Source organism: Barbus barbus (assembly GCF_936440315.1).
Source record: "Barbus barbus genome assembly, chromosome: 18".
NCBI classification, from domain to species: Eukaryota; Metazoa; Chordata; class Actinopteri; order Cypriniformes; family Cyprinidae; genus Barbus; species Barbus barbus.
The window spans coordinates 3,220,139-3,236,625 of NC_136746.1; the positions used below are offsets into that span (position 1 = coordinate 3,220,139).

A 16,487-nucleotide genomic window follows, 5' to 3' on the forward strand; every position below is an offset into this window, starting at 1 on the left:
GCAAACTCATCACCACACTCCAACGTCCGGTCTCGTTTACATGCATTTCACTCCCTCTCTACGCAAGACGTATTTCCAAGTATATTCCTTCAAGTGTGTACTTACCTCCTGTGCTCTCTCCAGCGTGTTCTCCTCGTCTTCGTCCTCCATCGTCTCCTTATCCTCTGTGCCTCCGGTAAAGATACTGGTGTGGTTTCTCTTCATCCCATCCATCCACGATCTCCTGGTCCTGTAAGACAAGCCTACCATCACCTACCTCATCAAGATTTCCGAAGTTGTATTGCTCTGAATACTCACCTGGGAGCGTATTACAGAAAGATCCTAACTTTAAAATCTTATCTGTTTGGTAACCATTGTAATTTCAGTTAGGACCACCTTTAGGACAAAAGCTATTACAGAACAGCATTTCCTAAGTGTGTTATCTTATCTTAACTACAGATAGGAAAGGGGTATTACAGAAATATCCTAACTTGACAAAAAAACGTAAAAACTGTCATAACTTTAGGACAACCCCACAGCTGTCCTAACTTCAAAATTATTTGAAAGCTAACGGAAAAAATGCTTACAACTGTGCTGTCCGACAATGTTATTACATTTATTAATAGTTGAAAATGAAGAACGAGGATGTTTAATGGTAGAAAGACTCTTGGAGGACCCTGAAGATGAGTTATATTTTGATGACAACACGCTTATAAGTAATTACAGACTGCCACACAACATATTACAGTTAGCACAGGAACGGTAACCAGCATTATAGAGACCAACAAAAGAGTCACGGAGCATTACTGGTTGTAGTGCAAGTGAATAATGCCTTCTTTTTTTTTTCAAAAGGCGATTTTGAAAGTGAAGTAGCTTTTGTTTTCCTCATCAGCAGCTCGGGCAGTGTTGGTTGCTTAATAACAGACCTGAGAGTAGATTGTCGAGCTTGATTATGCCATTTAAGATTTCCTAACTAGAGATAAGATATGATTTTGTAAGATAGGATAAGAATCCCAAATCAAGTTAAGATTTGCTTCTGTAATACGAATTTGCGAAAAATCCTAATTTAACACATCACATCTTAAGTTAAGACCTAAGATAAGAAACTTTCTGTAATACGCCCCCAGAGCTGTGTTGTTCAATAAACCATTTAACCGTCCTCTTTGTCCTGGGTATACTTCCGTAACAGCTTGTCAGTGTTTTCCACAATTTCCACATTTGATAATAGTTTGCTAGAGTATTCCAAACTAGATAACCACACTGCAATTCATCATGCTTGCAATGACACCTCACTGCTGATTTTTTTTTTTTTCCCACTCAGGAAACAAACATAGCCCTCACTTCATGGTTGTGCCTTTTGTTGCCGTTTTCCAAAGCCAACAGAATATGAAGTATTAGGAGTCCAGCTGTACCATTCAATTACTAGAAGCCCTGTGGGAGGATACCCATTACTTACAGCAGGATTCTCCCAGTCTTCCAATTGTTAATGCATCAATTATGGCCACAGGATTCCCAGATGTAGCATTCGTCAAGCTAGGAGCTGATCTGGCAGGTGATTATGAGCAGGTGGGCTTAGTCTGCACTGTGTTTCCTAAAGAATTGGCTGTAGTTGAGGACCTAGACCTTTTTTTTTTTTTTGGATATTGTGCAGTTGCTTTGAGACTATTTACATTGTTAAAAGCGCTATATAAATAAAGGTGACTTGACTAGACCAAGTCCAGATCAAATTTTCTTCACTTGAGGGTTTAATTACTTTGAGGGTGTTGAATAAGGGGACGTGTTTAATCAGCTTCCTGCGAAGCTTAGGTGGGTTTGAGGAACATGCTGACAGTAGTGAGAATGAATCCAAGAAGCTGTGGGTGTATACTTCTCAGAATTTCAGATGTTGGAAGCTCCGTAGCTCTGTAGGTGTAAAGAACGGAGCTGGTTCATTCAAGACCTACCTACCAAATTTAAAAGGAATCGTTCACCCAACAACAGTCATTGTTCACTCACCCTCATGTTGTTCCAAACCTGTATGACTTCTATCCTGCTGTGCCGATCAATCGTCTCGCACAAACTACTTTGAACTCCAAAAATGACAAAAAGCTTGGTAACACTTTATTTCGATAGTCCACTTTAGACATTCTACTAACAGTAAGTAACTTTGCAACTACATGTCAACTAGCAGTCATTAGAGTATTAGTAGACTGTCTGCTTAATATCTTCTAACACTTTATTTTGATGGGTCCACAACATACAACATGCTGAGTATTAGAAACGTTGCAAGTATGTCAACTTATACTACTAACTCTAAACCTACCCTACTGAGAGTTAGTAGACATGTAGCTGCAAATTAATGAGAATTAGTTGACATGTAGTTACAAAGTTACTTATAGTTAGTAGAATGTTTAAAGTGGACTATCGGAATAAAGTGTAACCAAAAGCTCTACAAAAGTAGTTCAGATTTGTTTTAGGAACCAAACTGAACACTCAAGACGCAGACTGGACCAGTTTTTGAGGCAACACAGTCTTGTTGCAGTAGTTCTTGAGTTAACATCTCACTGGAGAGTTATTAGTAAATTTAATCTAAATTTTATATAAAGAGTAAATTTTAGTCTGTGCCAACAACATCATGGCTTCAGAACACTTGTAATGTAGCACACATCACATGGACTAATTAATTATCACTTTTTTTTTTTTTTGGCAGATTTGGTCTCCATAAACTTCTGAAGATGTTGTGTAGAAATATTATACACTATTCCACAGAATAATGATACCAAATGGGTTTGACAGAGCATTTTCATTTGGGGTAACTATTCATGAACTATATAAGGTCACTATGCATTAGATTCCTTAGAATTTACCCTGATATTGTATGACATTTATAACAATTACATTATAATAAACAAATGTTGTGTATATACACAAACTCTCCATTTTGTAGTGTTTATGATGCTGCAACTAAAATTACTATCTTGGATTAGATTTGATTTACAGTCCTGCACTGTTTCACATAAATGAGTAACATGGTTGAAATGATCCAATTTAAAGAGTATTTAGAAGATAATGCCAAGAAAGCATTGTGTTTGATATAGTAGAGAAGAACACAAAGATGTTCTGGAAAATCACATTATGCCAATGATCGAGAACCGTACATGGGTTACAGTACATAGGTTACTTTTAGTGCCAAAACCACAACATGTAAATGTTCAGCTTTCAAATTCATGAGTAACTCAATAGTAGAGATTTTTTCCAATAACATATTTACTTCAACAAAAAAATTATTTGGAGATGACAATTGTCGCGTCTTCCATCATGCTTGGCACAAAACTGCTTCTGATGTCTAAATGCTCTTACAAAAGAAAATGCATTTCATTATATTTTAAAGAGACTGTTTTAGACAAATTTGCAAGCTGCAAATTTACCAAAACAAAACTGTTGTTTCAAGAAATGCAGTTTACAAGCAAAAGCATAGAATTCCTCCATTATCAATGGCTTAAGCAAGACCACACATACTAAAAATGTCCAAGAAATGAATCTGAAAATGAGCAAAACATTGTACGATGCAACAACCTCCCGTCTCACAAGTTAGACTCAAAGAATGTGAACGTTATCTAATCTTCTGGCTCATTCCTAAAACCCCCCTCACAATATTTGTCCTTTCAGCTGTCATACACAATCCCAACCTTGGAAGAATATCTGAATTACTGTAATTTTCCTTCTGCTTCCACAAAAAGGGGGCTGACTCCTTTTCTCTTCTATTTAGTGAAGTTCTCCTTATCTGTGTCTTATTTCAACCTCTGGAACCAAGAGGGAGAGAGAGAGTTAGTTTGTTGGAAGGTGAATAGAGAGGGCAGGCTCACATCTGTACTCTGCAGCCTCCTCAAACCCACCTCCTCCAACCCTGCGCTTTGCACAGCCCTGACCATGAGACACCAGACAGTGTGAGTGTGGGGGATTTTATTCAATAAGTGTCCAGCTCCGTGCACATCAAACTCTGGTAAATCTTTGTCTTTTCTCTCTTTAACTGTTATCATGCATCGATTCTCTTGACTGTTGTGTTATTTGCACTTTTTCCTTTGGCTGCAACCAGCATGCAGAAGATACTGTTTCACATCTCATTATCTTACGGCTACCCCAACAGATGAGGTCATTGTAAAAAAAAAAAAAAAAAAAAAAAATGTTTGTTTGATTTTCATTCAGGGCTTCTAGAAAATTTCAGTTTTTATTTGATAGTGGTGTGCTGTTGTCTGCTGAGGGTTGGGTTGATGTGTTCCCTTTTGAGAACGTAAAAAATGTGAGAGAAAACAATACATGCCTAGAACCTCATGTCCTTTTTTGTCTGCAAATCTTTGTTCATGCAGACAACCTGCATGGTGAATTTGTTAGAAATGGTTATCAGTTCCTGACTTGTGCCACTGTCACGAGTGAGGAATGAATGGAATTATTTAACAGGGCTTTGTCTAGCACCCGGTCCACGGGTAAATGTGCAGACAAGTTATTCAGTCTAACTGAAGGAACAATGTAGTCATCTTTAACTCCTAAGAGTTGTGTTCCCTTGTTTGGGTAACAGCGGTGATTAAAAAAGGCTGCACGGAAGAGCTGGAAGTGCATCAAAAGGGAGATTCTCCAACAAACTATTTTTGAGTAAGACACGCATGTTCATCACGTATGTAACTTGGTGGAAACTCCCTTGTAAGAGCTCTGTCCTCAGTAGACCGTTGCCTTTACGGTCTTGATTATGTGAAACAATTTCAGTGGTCTCTCTGATTTAATGTTTTGGCTATTTCATTGGAGCCTGAGGAACTTGGCCCCCCATTTATTTTCCCCTCATGTTGGCAAACTAATTGAACATGCCTTACAGCAGTTGTTGATTTTGGTATCGAAAAGCACTGCATTACAATAGCACATTTATAGCTGTGCAATGGAAAACAGGCAGAAAGGTTTTACTAAGACAATGGCTGCCAGTTAGAAAACATGGAGATAACTGATCCAAGACAAGCCATACACAATAAATCAAGAGTAACTACAGATGTGCAGCGAAATTAGAGCTACACGAAAAATCCCTTTCCTGGGGAACCGACTAAATAAAGCATACATATTTGGCAGTCTTCTCGCTTAGGATATGGAGAGGTTAACACCTCATCTGGAGGACAGGGAGGAATCAGCTGTTCAACAAGGGTTTCCTGCCTCCCACATCTAGTTGGACAAAACCCATCAGCGTGAAATAAATCTTAAACAAGTATCACTAAAAATATGATGAATTACTCACACTGAAATTCCACTGAGATTTAAATGTCATGTTTTGGAATATACTTGCTGAGGATATATTTGGCAAAATTGAAGGGGGCAATTTCTTTTCATAGTGGAGAATGTTGAAACACGTCGCATTCCAGCTACATTACCATTCCAAAGTCTGCTTCATCTTGACCTGGGACTGGAACCATAAACTGTCTGGAGGTCCCCAATAACTTACAAGGTCAATGAGAAGGTCATGGTGCAGAGAAAAGCCATATGGCTAGAGGTACAGGCTGGCAGACACACGTGTCTTTCCAGTTTTTGTGCAGGACTAGTCATTAATTCCATGAAAGTAATGGTGCATTACCAAGTTCGTTCTGCAACGTTCTTTTTTACTTTTTTTTTTTGGTCTAAAGTTGCTTTGGCTTTGTCACTTGAACATGAGCTTAGTCGTTGTCCAGAACTACAATTTCACTGGAAGAAAAATTCCAGTTCCAAGGAAGAGTGTGTGCAGCGGCGTGGGTTTAAGCGCTTAGCATGCAGACATGCTCATGAAAATAATGGAGCGTTCCATATACCTCCCCTTGTGCTGGGCTTTGCAAAGCACAACAGCAAGGGCTAGTTCCACCATGGCTGTCTTATGATACACCTCCCAGTCAAAGATTGGAAAACACCAGTCATATAACTAGCCAAGGCTGAAGGATGTATACAAGTTTTACTTGTGTTCCATTCATGCTCAGATCTCTCAGCTGGTGAGGATGGTAACTTGCATTGGGAATCTTTGTTTGACTGCAGCAATCAGTAGGCCAAAAAACACCCCTAGCTCTTCCAAAGGGAGCATATCTGGTCTTCATTTATTACGGTGTTTTTTATAATGTCTGCAGTTCTTTCTCTTTCTGGAAACAGCACATCGTTTCCAACAAGAGCCAGAGTTAGATGAAGAACTATTTCAAATCGTGACATGATTCCACTTGATGAGATTGCTAAAAAAACACAACAGGAATATATTGAGTTCATTATAAGTAAAGCTCAATTAAGAGCACTTGACATTGTTGGTTACCATTTCAAAAGTATAGCCACAATATGCATATTAACATTATTTTAGTGTGAAAAAATTAGTTACTATCCTGTGTTCTGTGTTATATGCATTTTTAAAACTTTGCCATGACAACATATCGCCTAAAATTGTAAACTGACCATAGAAATCTTATATCTCAAGTAAGCAAGTTTTGACAACACAATGAAAAAGTATAAACTTCACATTTCTGCTTGTAATTGCTCCAAATCCATTGCAAGTGCTTCACTGTGAGCTCAAGTTTTACTTCAAGGAAATAAGCACACAATGATTTTTTTTAATCTGGTAATCAAAATTATTCCACAAATGCTGCTTATTCATCTTAACTGGTATAGGATCCTGTAGAGGTACAAATGATAGAGAAGTATTGCACAATATGCCTGTTTCTCATTCAAGCTATACAAAAAGGGTGCACACAACCTTCATTTCCATTCTTTGGTTTTCATATCCAAACCTAGAAATGCACAACCATCTTCATTAGCATGGACCGAATTAACCGCATTGTATCCTGTGCACAACAAATGCAATGAAACTACAGCTCAGCTGTTTTGATTGAGATGTTTACATTGATTACAAAAAGCATGTCATTCATTTAACAAAACTATAAAAACTAAGCATCTGCAAAATCCAATGGCATTCATGTGAAGACATCTAAGAAATGCATGTCTTATTTTCATTTCTCTTCAGGTGCTAAACTGGAGCTTGGTACTTCAGGAACATGGGTTGCAAAATGAGATCCATGCATTTTGTGTTTTGGTGTCTTTACTTCATGCTCCTTCACTTGTTTTGCACAGCACAAGATGAGGACATGAGATTAAGTAAGCGTGCTTCTCTCATCTTCATTAGTGTATGTTGCATGAAGACTATTGACTCAGATAACATCACCTAATGATGCAGTGTTCATTGTGGCTTTCTTAATACAGAGCAAATGCAACAATTTCTGCAACTTCTTTAGACCATTTAGGTCATCCAATTAGGAACACAGGGCAGACTGTCAATAATTTCATTGAAGATAGAACTTTGGAATCAAGTGTCTAAAATGTGCCTTGTAGTGTGAGATGGTCAAGTGGTCAACTCATGCAGTGCAAAATCTCGTCTTCATTCCTCAATTTCAGGTTGTAGGACAGCACCAAGTGATTTAGTATTCATACTCGATGGATCATGGAGTGTGGATGACATAAACTTTGAGATTGTCAAACGGTGGCTGGTAAATATCACCATGAGCTTCAACATCGGTCAGAAGTTCACCCAGGTTGGGGTGGTGCAATATAGCGATGACCCCTTCTTGCATATACCACTGGGAAAACATTTCTCAAGCAGTGACCTCATTAAGGCCATGGAGTCCATAGAATACATGGGTGGGAACACGAACACAGGGAAGGCTATCAAGTTTGCCAACGACAAACTCTTCGCCTTGTCTGAGAGAGGTCCGAATGGCATTGCAAAAATCGCTGTGGTTCTGACGGATGGGAAGTCACAAGATGAAGTGCTGGCAGCTGCAGAAGCTGCGAGGAAAAAGGGGATAATTCTCTTCGCAATTGGCGTCGGTTCTGAGACCGAGGAGGCACAGCTCAGGGCCATTGCCAACAAACCATCCTCAACCTATGTTTTTTCTGTGAAAGACTATAAAGCCATCGCAAAGATCCGTGAAGTTATTAGGCAGAAGCTGTGTGAAGGTAAGCCTTGATGTATTATTCTTCCATGTCTCTAAGCTTTCATATTTCAGTTGCTACCTTTTCAAATTAATTTGTGTAATATTTTTCACGTGTCACAATGAAATTACACTGTTTTATGGCCTTGAGCTTCCACAGGGGAGCAGGACTTTTTTTGCTTTAACATGCCATCCATGTACCAGTGGAGACAGGTTTATGGCATCTCCGTGTTTGAGTTGCATGTATAATTTGGTGTCTCTCACCTCCATGCACGGATCACAGTTTGATTTATATCCTACAACATCCAGGTGTTCTGAGTTCAACAACGTAGCTGTAAATTGTCCAAAAGTGTGAAATCAGGATCATGCATTGCTGAGCGTGTTTCAAAGATTGTGACATCAATTTCAGGCAAGCTTATAAAGCCAGTTCAATTGTTTGAAAGTTCTGCAAAAGGCCAGTGATTCTGAGATGTTTATACACTTCTAATCCAATTTTGGCAGATGCAAATGTCAAGTTTGTATAGTTCCCTCCAACCAAAATTATTTCACTACTTTGAGGTATGAATTGAATTTGCAGTTAAGTCTTCTAAAAAGCAGAAGTAGCACAATATTAAGTGTAACAATGGTGGAAAATAAGTTATCAAATGCCAGACCTGATCATCGACAAGTTTTGAAAAGGGGAGAAAGCATATTTCTCAAGGGACTTTTCTATTCTAACAATTGATTACTCAGCAACAACTCCAAGCAGACTTGTTAAAAAGTGAAAATAAAAACTGGAGTACAATATAGCCATTAGGTTGGGAAACTGCCCTCCATAAAACTTTGCTAAGACTCCTGAATCTCATCATAGAAAGTTTTTCTGGACACTGGAAAAGTTAATGATTAAGGCAGTTTATGATAGAAGAGGTCATCTCTTGTCTGGTATTTGCAACGGCGGGGACATTCTTTAGTTGGACTGCATATTTGCACAATGTCCAGTGGTCCACGCCAAGGTCCTTCCTACGATTTTTTTAGACTAGTCTCCAAGCCAAATAAAATAAGCCACTGCATTCCATAAATATTTAACCCTTTCCAGCCATTTTCCACACCATACATTGCAAATATTGCTTTTTATAGTAATATTAAAGCTCATTAAAGGCAGGAAATGATAGGGTTGTGCTTAATTAGCTTAGTTTAGATTCATGCATTTTTTTGTTTCTGTGTGGCAGTTTATCTTGTTTTGTCCATTTAATGTACCATAGAGACTGTATGTCCAGCAAAGATTCCAATCAATTCTCGAGATGAGAAAGGATTTGACATACTCCTCCATCTCGACTTGGCTAAAAAAGCTAAAAAGACACAAGGATCTTTTTATGGCAGCAAAGCTTACCAGGTGACATCACGAGTTGACCTGAGTGAGAGCACCAGGTAAAATTACTTTTGCTACCAAGCTCCTCGGTTCTAGAAAGAATACTCTGTTCGAAATGAAACAGTGTCTTCATCTTAATGTCCGCAGGACGTTATTTCCAGGCGGACTTCCACCATCCTATGTATTTGTGGCCACTCTGAAGTACAAAGGCTCTGTGGTTATGGAGGATTGGGATCTATGGCGGATACAGACTAAGGACGAAAAGCCTCAAATGGCTGTTTCCCTAAATGGTCTGGATAGAACAGTGATATTCACCACCACAAGCAGCACACCAAGCGGAACTCAAACTGTGGTCTTCACTAAACCACCTGCTAAGGTAAATACACAGCTTGACAGAAGAACCCTGAAACAATTTATGAACTCGCAGTCCTAATTAGTCAGTTCCGTTAGTTCATTCGCCATCTGTTAAAATTTCCAAAAAATACAACTGAAAAATCCATTCTGAAAAGATCAGCATGGTTTGTCACTTGAATACTGAATTTTGTGTTACGGATGCTTGGGATCTTCAGTTGATGTGCTGCTGTCTTAATGGTTCTGCTTCACCAAAAAAAAAACATGCTGCTTGAAGTTTCGGTCCACCAGCTATATCAGCACCAATCCAGTCTGAAAATTCATGTGTGCCTAAGCTGGTTTCAGCAGGTATACAACAATGTCAGACCCATTTCATACAGGACATCCCTTTAACAGTGGACTCCAGGCCCATGGCAGCCAAGTATATTGAAGTATACACCAAGTATATACCAGGCTTACCAGTCACCATTTGGATTAAAATGTTGTTGGAATTTGGACAAAGAAATATTCAATAGAATTTTATACATCATAAACTTTAAAGGGATAGTTCACCCCAAAAATGAAAATGCTGTCATTAATTACCCACTGTCATGTGTTTCCAAACCCGTAAGACCAAGACCGTTCATCTTCGGAATACAAATTAAGATATTTTTGATGAATTCCGAAAGCTCTCTGACCCTCCCATAGACCGCAAGAATACTACTATGGTCAAGGTTCAGAAACGTAGCAAGGACATGGGTGAAATAATCCATGTGACATCTGTGGTTCAACCGTAATTTTAAGAAGCTACAAGATTACTTTTTGTGCGCAGAGAAAACAAAAATAATGAATTTATTCAACAATTTGTCTCCTCCTTGTCACCCTGGTGCCATTTTGGATATCCACTGAATTTAAACAATGTATGCTGTTCTGTGTCAGCTGTGGCACACGGATACATTGTTTTCGTTCAGAACAAAGCATAAACAACATTGACAAAGTATCCGTGTGGCGCAGCTGACACAGAACAGCCTACATTGTTTAAGTTCAGTGGATACTATCCAAAATGCCGGCAGGGTGATGTGGAGGAGACAATGTTTTGTTGTTATTGTGAGTGCATACAAATAAATGTAGAGTCTTTACAGATTTGAAAGATGTATTACTCTTACCTTTATGACCAAAAATGATGGAGTATTTTAAGAGCATGTGAGTGCACCGCCGTCTCCGCCTGTCATGCAGTGAGTGCTACGGTTCAGCTTCCACACTCCACACAGACACACATTTCTCTAGGTTAACATTAGATTGAGCGGCCATGTAAAGTTGCTGCTACTAACATATTTCAGATGATAAGTCATATTTGAGATTGATTGAATGATAGGCAAGCGTTTGGCTGTCCTAACCGATGTACTACCACATAGACCATTAACGATCTGCGTGACTTCGCCCAATTTTTTTGCGACTAAGTGACTAATAAAATTTTGGTCAACCAAGCCTCTTCTGACTAATGGTTAGTTGACTATTAGGGGGCAGCCCTAACTGAAATGTTCTCATCTTCCTCATAAAGTCACATTTATGGTATATGAACTTAATGTAGTAATGTAAAAATTGTAAATGGTATAACACAACATCATCTGCATTCTGCTTTATGTATTTTACAGAATTTATTTGATGAAAAATGGCATCAACTACGTCTTCTAGTGACAGAGGAAGATGTCACTCTGTATGTTGATGATTTGGAAATCGAAACCTTGGCACTGGAGCCTCCTGATGGTATTTTTATTAATGGAAAAACACAGGTTGGGAAGTACGTCAGTAAAGAAACAACTGTACCTGTAAGTATGCCAATAACTTCTTGGATTCCATTCTACAGACCAGTCATTTCTTGTCATAAACACAAATAAAATATACTTTATTACTGAAAATCTCACCTAAATCTCACTGAATTACCTGGGTGGTGGTGTGGAGATGTGATGTTGAGATGATGTTTGGCCTAACAGGCACACTAAAGTGTGGTAACATTTTGATTTTTATTTGGATTTAAACAGTGGAAGTTAGCTTTCTCCAAATCATTATAAGGGAAGGCCAATATCAACCCTCTACACTTGCATATGCGACTACACTTCACGGTGTGCAACTAAATGTGTATTGTTAGCCTATTGTTAGATTTCACTTGCCAGTGATCGAGTTAGAGGCTAAAAGGTCCTTGCACACTGAATCCGAAATTCTCGTCTAACTTTCCACACTGAAAAGTAAATATGACCTCATGTTGAATCAATCACTTTTATACACTGCCTCAGAAACTTTCATCCATCATAAAAACCTTCGAATCAGGTTCAATTTTTTTGTTTGTTTTTTTTTTGCATCCGTAGCAAGCATTTTGAGAGGTGTTTTGACTGTTCAGAGCCACTGGACCAAAATCCAGAATGGCACTGACAAATTGATTCACTTCTTCTCACAGCACAAAGCACTGTGTGATAAACAAAGTGTGGAATACAAAGAGATGGAATATAAAGACAGATTGTGGCAGTTGATTGCAGAGCCACTGACTTCCTGAAGTAAACTTTGAATTGCCCATGATAATCCCATAGCTCCCTGATAAGGAAGTGGAACTCTACTTCCTCTCTATGCAATCTCAGGATTGGATGGATCCAATATTTGCTCTTTCTTTTTTTCTTCCTTTTTCAAGAAGAGAGGGGACAACAAAATCATCCTCACTGCTTGTAGACTCTATTTTTTTTTGTGCAGCAGATTCATTAATACACATCAGACTCAGTGTGCAAGGTTTCTGTGCATGGGTAATTTTTAGGATGGAGAATATGAAATAAAATGTGTACGGAAAATTTTGGACTTGAATTGTGCAAGGACCTTAAGAATTAGTTTACTACAGCTTTATTTTCACTCACCTACAGTGAACACAAAAATTAGAGAGTTTAACATTCTTAGTAATCTCATTGGATGTGCAGTATATTTGATGCGCTGAAAGCTTTAGTGTGTAGGTGCCCAATTCACCAGCCCTGTGTTTCTCACACACGCACAAAGAGAGAAAGTGAGAGAGTTGTAAATACCACATAGAATTGACATGCTACATTGCTACATGTCAAGTTCATTCAGAATCCTTCAGCCTTTACAGGTGCTTTCACACTTGCTACAATTGTTTGGTCTGAACCCAAGTTCGATTGATCCCCCTTCCCCTGTCTGCACTGAATGGTGTTTATACAGTAGTTTTTGATTCCGAACCACAATATGTTTGCATCATCAAAGTGGCAGCTCTTTACCCCTGTTGCAAGGTAACGACTATGCGAAATGAATGGATGCTGGATCGCTTCACTTTTTTACTTCGAATCCTGGTTCACATGAACCATGAACTTCCTTTTTGGCGGACTCAGGTACAGTTCGCAGGTGAGCACTTGAGTTCGGAAAACAGTGTTCACATTATCCAAATCTACTGACATCAAATATACACCAGACGTGCTAGTGTGAAAGCCCCCTAAGACTAAGCAGAAGCCATTGCCGGATGGTTCCTTCAGTAGTGTGAATAATGCATTAGCAGCAGTCTCGATGGATAGCTCTAACCCAGTGGTTCTCAAATTGTGGTACGTCCCTCTGGTGGTACGCAGAGGAATCACTAAATTAAATATAAATTAATGTTAAAACACAATAAATTTCAATTTAATCTCTATTTAATTATTTATTATTATTTTTTACATTTAAGTACAGTACAGTTTTTATTTAACTTTTAGGTAATTTTAATTTAATCATTATTTAAGTGTTTTTATTTACCTGTATGTAAGCACAGTGAAGTGTTAATGCACAAACTGTGTATTTACAATGTTAAAGGTTTCTGACAACAAATATTCTTATTAGGAATAAAACTGCCTGGTTTTTTAACTATCTGAATAGTTAGGCCTACTACGCTACTGTATTTTAATGTTGGTTATTATGATGGTACTTGGCGAACCAAATATTTTCAGAGGTGGTACTTGACATAAAAAGTGTAAACCACTGCTCTAACCTATTACAATCTACACTAAAATGCTGGATCAAAAACAACCAAATCTGGGTCATTTTGGCAAGCCAGCGCTGGGTAGTTTTGACACAGCTGGGTTGGGTTAAATGTGACACAACATGCTGGGCTGTTAGATTTAACCCTAATATGCCTGAACCAAAAACATTACACAAATACATAGAGCCAAAAGGACCAGTATTGGAATTAATGGTTATACTGTGTTGCTACAGCAGTCATTAGGGTTGGGTATCGAAACCCGGCATATATGTACCAGACCGAATCATAGCACAGATTTCGGTGCCTCATTTCGGTGCCACTTAAATGCCTGAGCTGTCAATTAAAATATTTGCCCCCTGGTGCTCCGAAAGGGACGCATCATCACCACATGTGATCGCTAGTTAGATTATTCTTTATAATCATCTGGTTTCAGAATAATCTGAAAACCATCCGAGGAGCATGTGAATGCAGCAATTATCCTTGCTGTGATGGCAGCAGGTAGCCTCCATTAAATGTGCTTAAATTAACCCTCTGGGGTCTGAGGTGATTTTGGGGCCCTTGAGATGTTTTGACATGCCCTGATATTTGTGCTTATTTCAGCTACTTATAACATACTATTGACCAGCATGTATTTTAATTTTTTTGTATTCAGTACAAACTGTGCTACAATAATATGTGACCAAGATGGATGTATATGTTTGCATTTTTTAGAAAAAACAAATATTACGCGTGGTTAGTAAGTTATGGGGGGGAAATGCAGTTGAAATAAGGCCATAAAACCCACACTAAATAGTCCTGAATAAGACTTTTGAGTAATCAGTCTTGTAGGCTGAAATATTTACTAAACAATTATGTGAAAATCATTCTGCTTACTCATTCACAGAAAACAATATATTGATTTAAATTTTTAAAGACATATTTTATGATTGAAAGCCTATCGTTCATTATTCACACAGTCTGGTGAGTAAACTAAGAAAATAAATTAGCGATTCTATTGACAATGTGTGAGTAGAGGGTTGAACCATAGTACAATTTTGTGTCTTATGTTATTTAAATGTTAAATTAATTTATTCACCACTCTTTCTTTTGAACTACAAACATCACTCATTCAAACGCTAATTCTCATCCCTAATAAAAATAAATAAAAAATGAAGGAAAAAAGTAAACATATGATATTGGTTTTAATACTTGTGGTGTGTGAATTTAACAAAATGATGACAAAGCATATTATATAATTTTATGAAGGAATATTGGAAGTTATTGGAATATTTGTGTATTTGTGATCTTTTGCCAAAGAATAAACATTAACATGGAACATTTTCAACATGTGCAACACAGCAGTGTTCCTGTGGAAAAGCAGACAGCATGTCATGTTGACACTAAATGTGTTTTATATGCAACAGGGAGCACCTTTTCCCCAGCCCCAGGCCTTGAGATTTCTAAAACTACCTCTCTCTCTCTCTCTCTCTCTCCCTGAACAGTTTGAAATACAAAAACTCAGAATCTACTGTGACCCTGAGCAGAATAACAGAGAAACAGCCTGTGAAATACCTGGAGTTGTGAGTACCAGAATCTTGGATGTTTCTGTTTTGGCCCATTCAAATATATTCCACCTATTAATGTCATATCGAATTAAGAGTGACTTGATATTTAAAATATTTTATCTTATTACCAGACAATTCTGTCTTTAAAAAAAAACTGAGAAGTAAAAAACAGTTAAACACAGAAGACTTTGTTCATTTTTTTATAATTCCTATAATTCCAGTCCAACGTGGTTTGGAATGTTTTTAATGTACTAATCTTATCTAATCTGTTGAATTTCACTTACAAAATAAAAGAATCTTCTCAGTTTCAAACAGAGCATGATATTTGCTCAGAATCGTTTATTAGAAAGTCAATCACATCTTTGTGAAACACTGCCTGTGTCATTGTTCTCAGTTCACTAACTCAGTTTGCTTGACCTGGCAATATTTTCTCTTTCAGACTCACTGTTTAGAGATGTAGGGCATTTATAAACACTGTGGCAAACACTTTATTTCACATCATTTTGCTTTCTGCTTGCGCATGTTGCAGTAAAGCCTGGCATCTTTAAGCAAAATTATGGTTTTTGCCCTTGCCCCTTTATGTATTTTCACTCCTTTTATTTTTAGGATGGAGAGGTATGTACTTTTGAAGATGGCTTTGCTCGCTTTCTAATCTCATTTTGACTTGCAGAGGTAAGATTTGCCTCATGTTTTTTTGGAGTGTCTCAGTATTGTCATAGCTGGAACAATCTTGCAGTGGACTGTCAGCAGCTTTGAGAATGAATGGCTGAATGATGCTGGTGTGAACCTTTTCACTGACAAAAGCATTGTCAAACTGCTTGAATAAAACTATTTTAGCAATACCATGCTACTCTACTATATTTTAAAGCATATCATAGTAGCCTACTATCAAGGTACTATGTCAAAAAATCATAGTAGTGTCATAGTACTTCTCATGTATCATATGGTGACTTAAAGTCAGCATGAAACTTGAGATCATCTTTTCTTTCCTATTGTGACATGTTTCAAAGTGAACCAGCTTTTTAAACGAGAGAAAAAAAAATGTAGGTCACGACTTAATTTTTGTCCATCTGGAATTGATTGGATCACTGTTGTTTGCAAACTGCTGTGATCTCATGTAAGTGGCAGATTTAGGATTATTGTCCCGCCCTCACACCAGTACACGAGTCATCAGCATCAGAGAAGAGATGTTGTTGTGAGTGGAAGAAGTTATTCCGATTCAAGATTATAGTGTCACGTGAGCTAAAATAAACAAATAAATAATGATGTGCATAAATAAATCATTTATAATAAACAGTGCAATGTTCCATAAAATAAAAATAGTTTATTTAGATTTCATG

The 16,487-nt window shown here is 37.9% G+C and overlaps 1 protein-coding gene across 1 annotated transcript in view; it reads left to right on the top strand.

Moving 5' to 3' along the window:
- Positions 1-3,874: 3,874 nt before the first annotated feature.
- LOC306883965 (uncharacterized protein) overlaps positions 3,875-16,487 on the top strand; it is a 116,430-nt gene continuing 103,817 nt past the window's right edge. Inside the window, exons 1-7 of the mRNA XM_079439518.1 lie at positions 3,875-3,961; positions 6,962-7,092; positions 7,390-7,950; positions 9,167-9,332; positions 9,421-9,649; positions 11,259-11,432; positions 15,085-15,162. Of these exons, the coding sequence (XP_079295644.1) occupies positions 6,993-7,092; positions 7,390-7,950; positions 9,167-9,332; positions 9,421-9,649; positions 11,259-11,432; positions 15,085-15,162 (1,308 nt within the window). The 5' untranslated portion in view covers positions 3,875-3,961; positions 6,962-6,992. The remainder of the gene's footprint in view (positions 3,962-6,961; positions 7,093-7,389; positions 7,951-9,166; positions 9,333-9,420; positions 9,650-11,258; positions 11,433-15,084; positions 15,163-16,487) is intronic.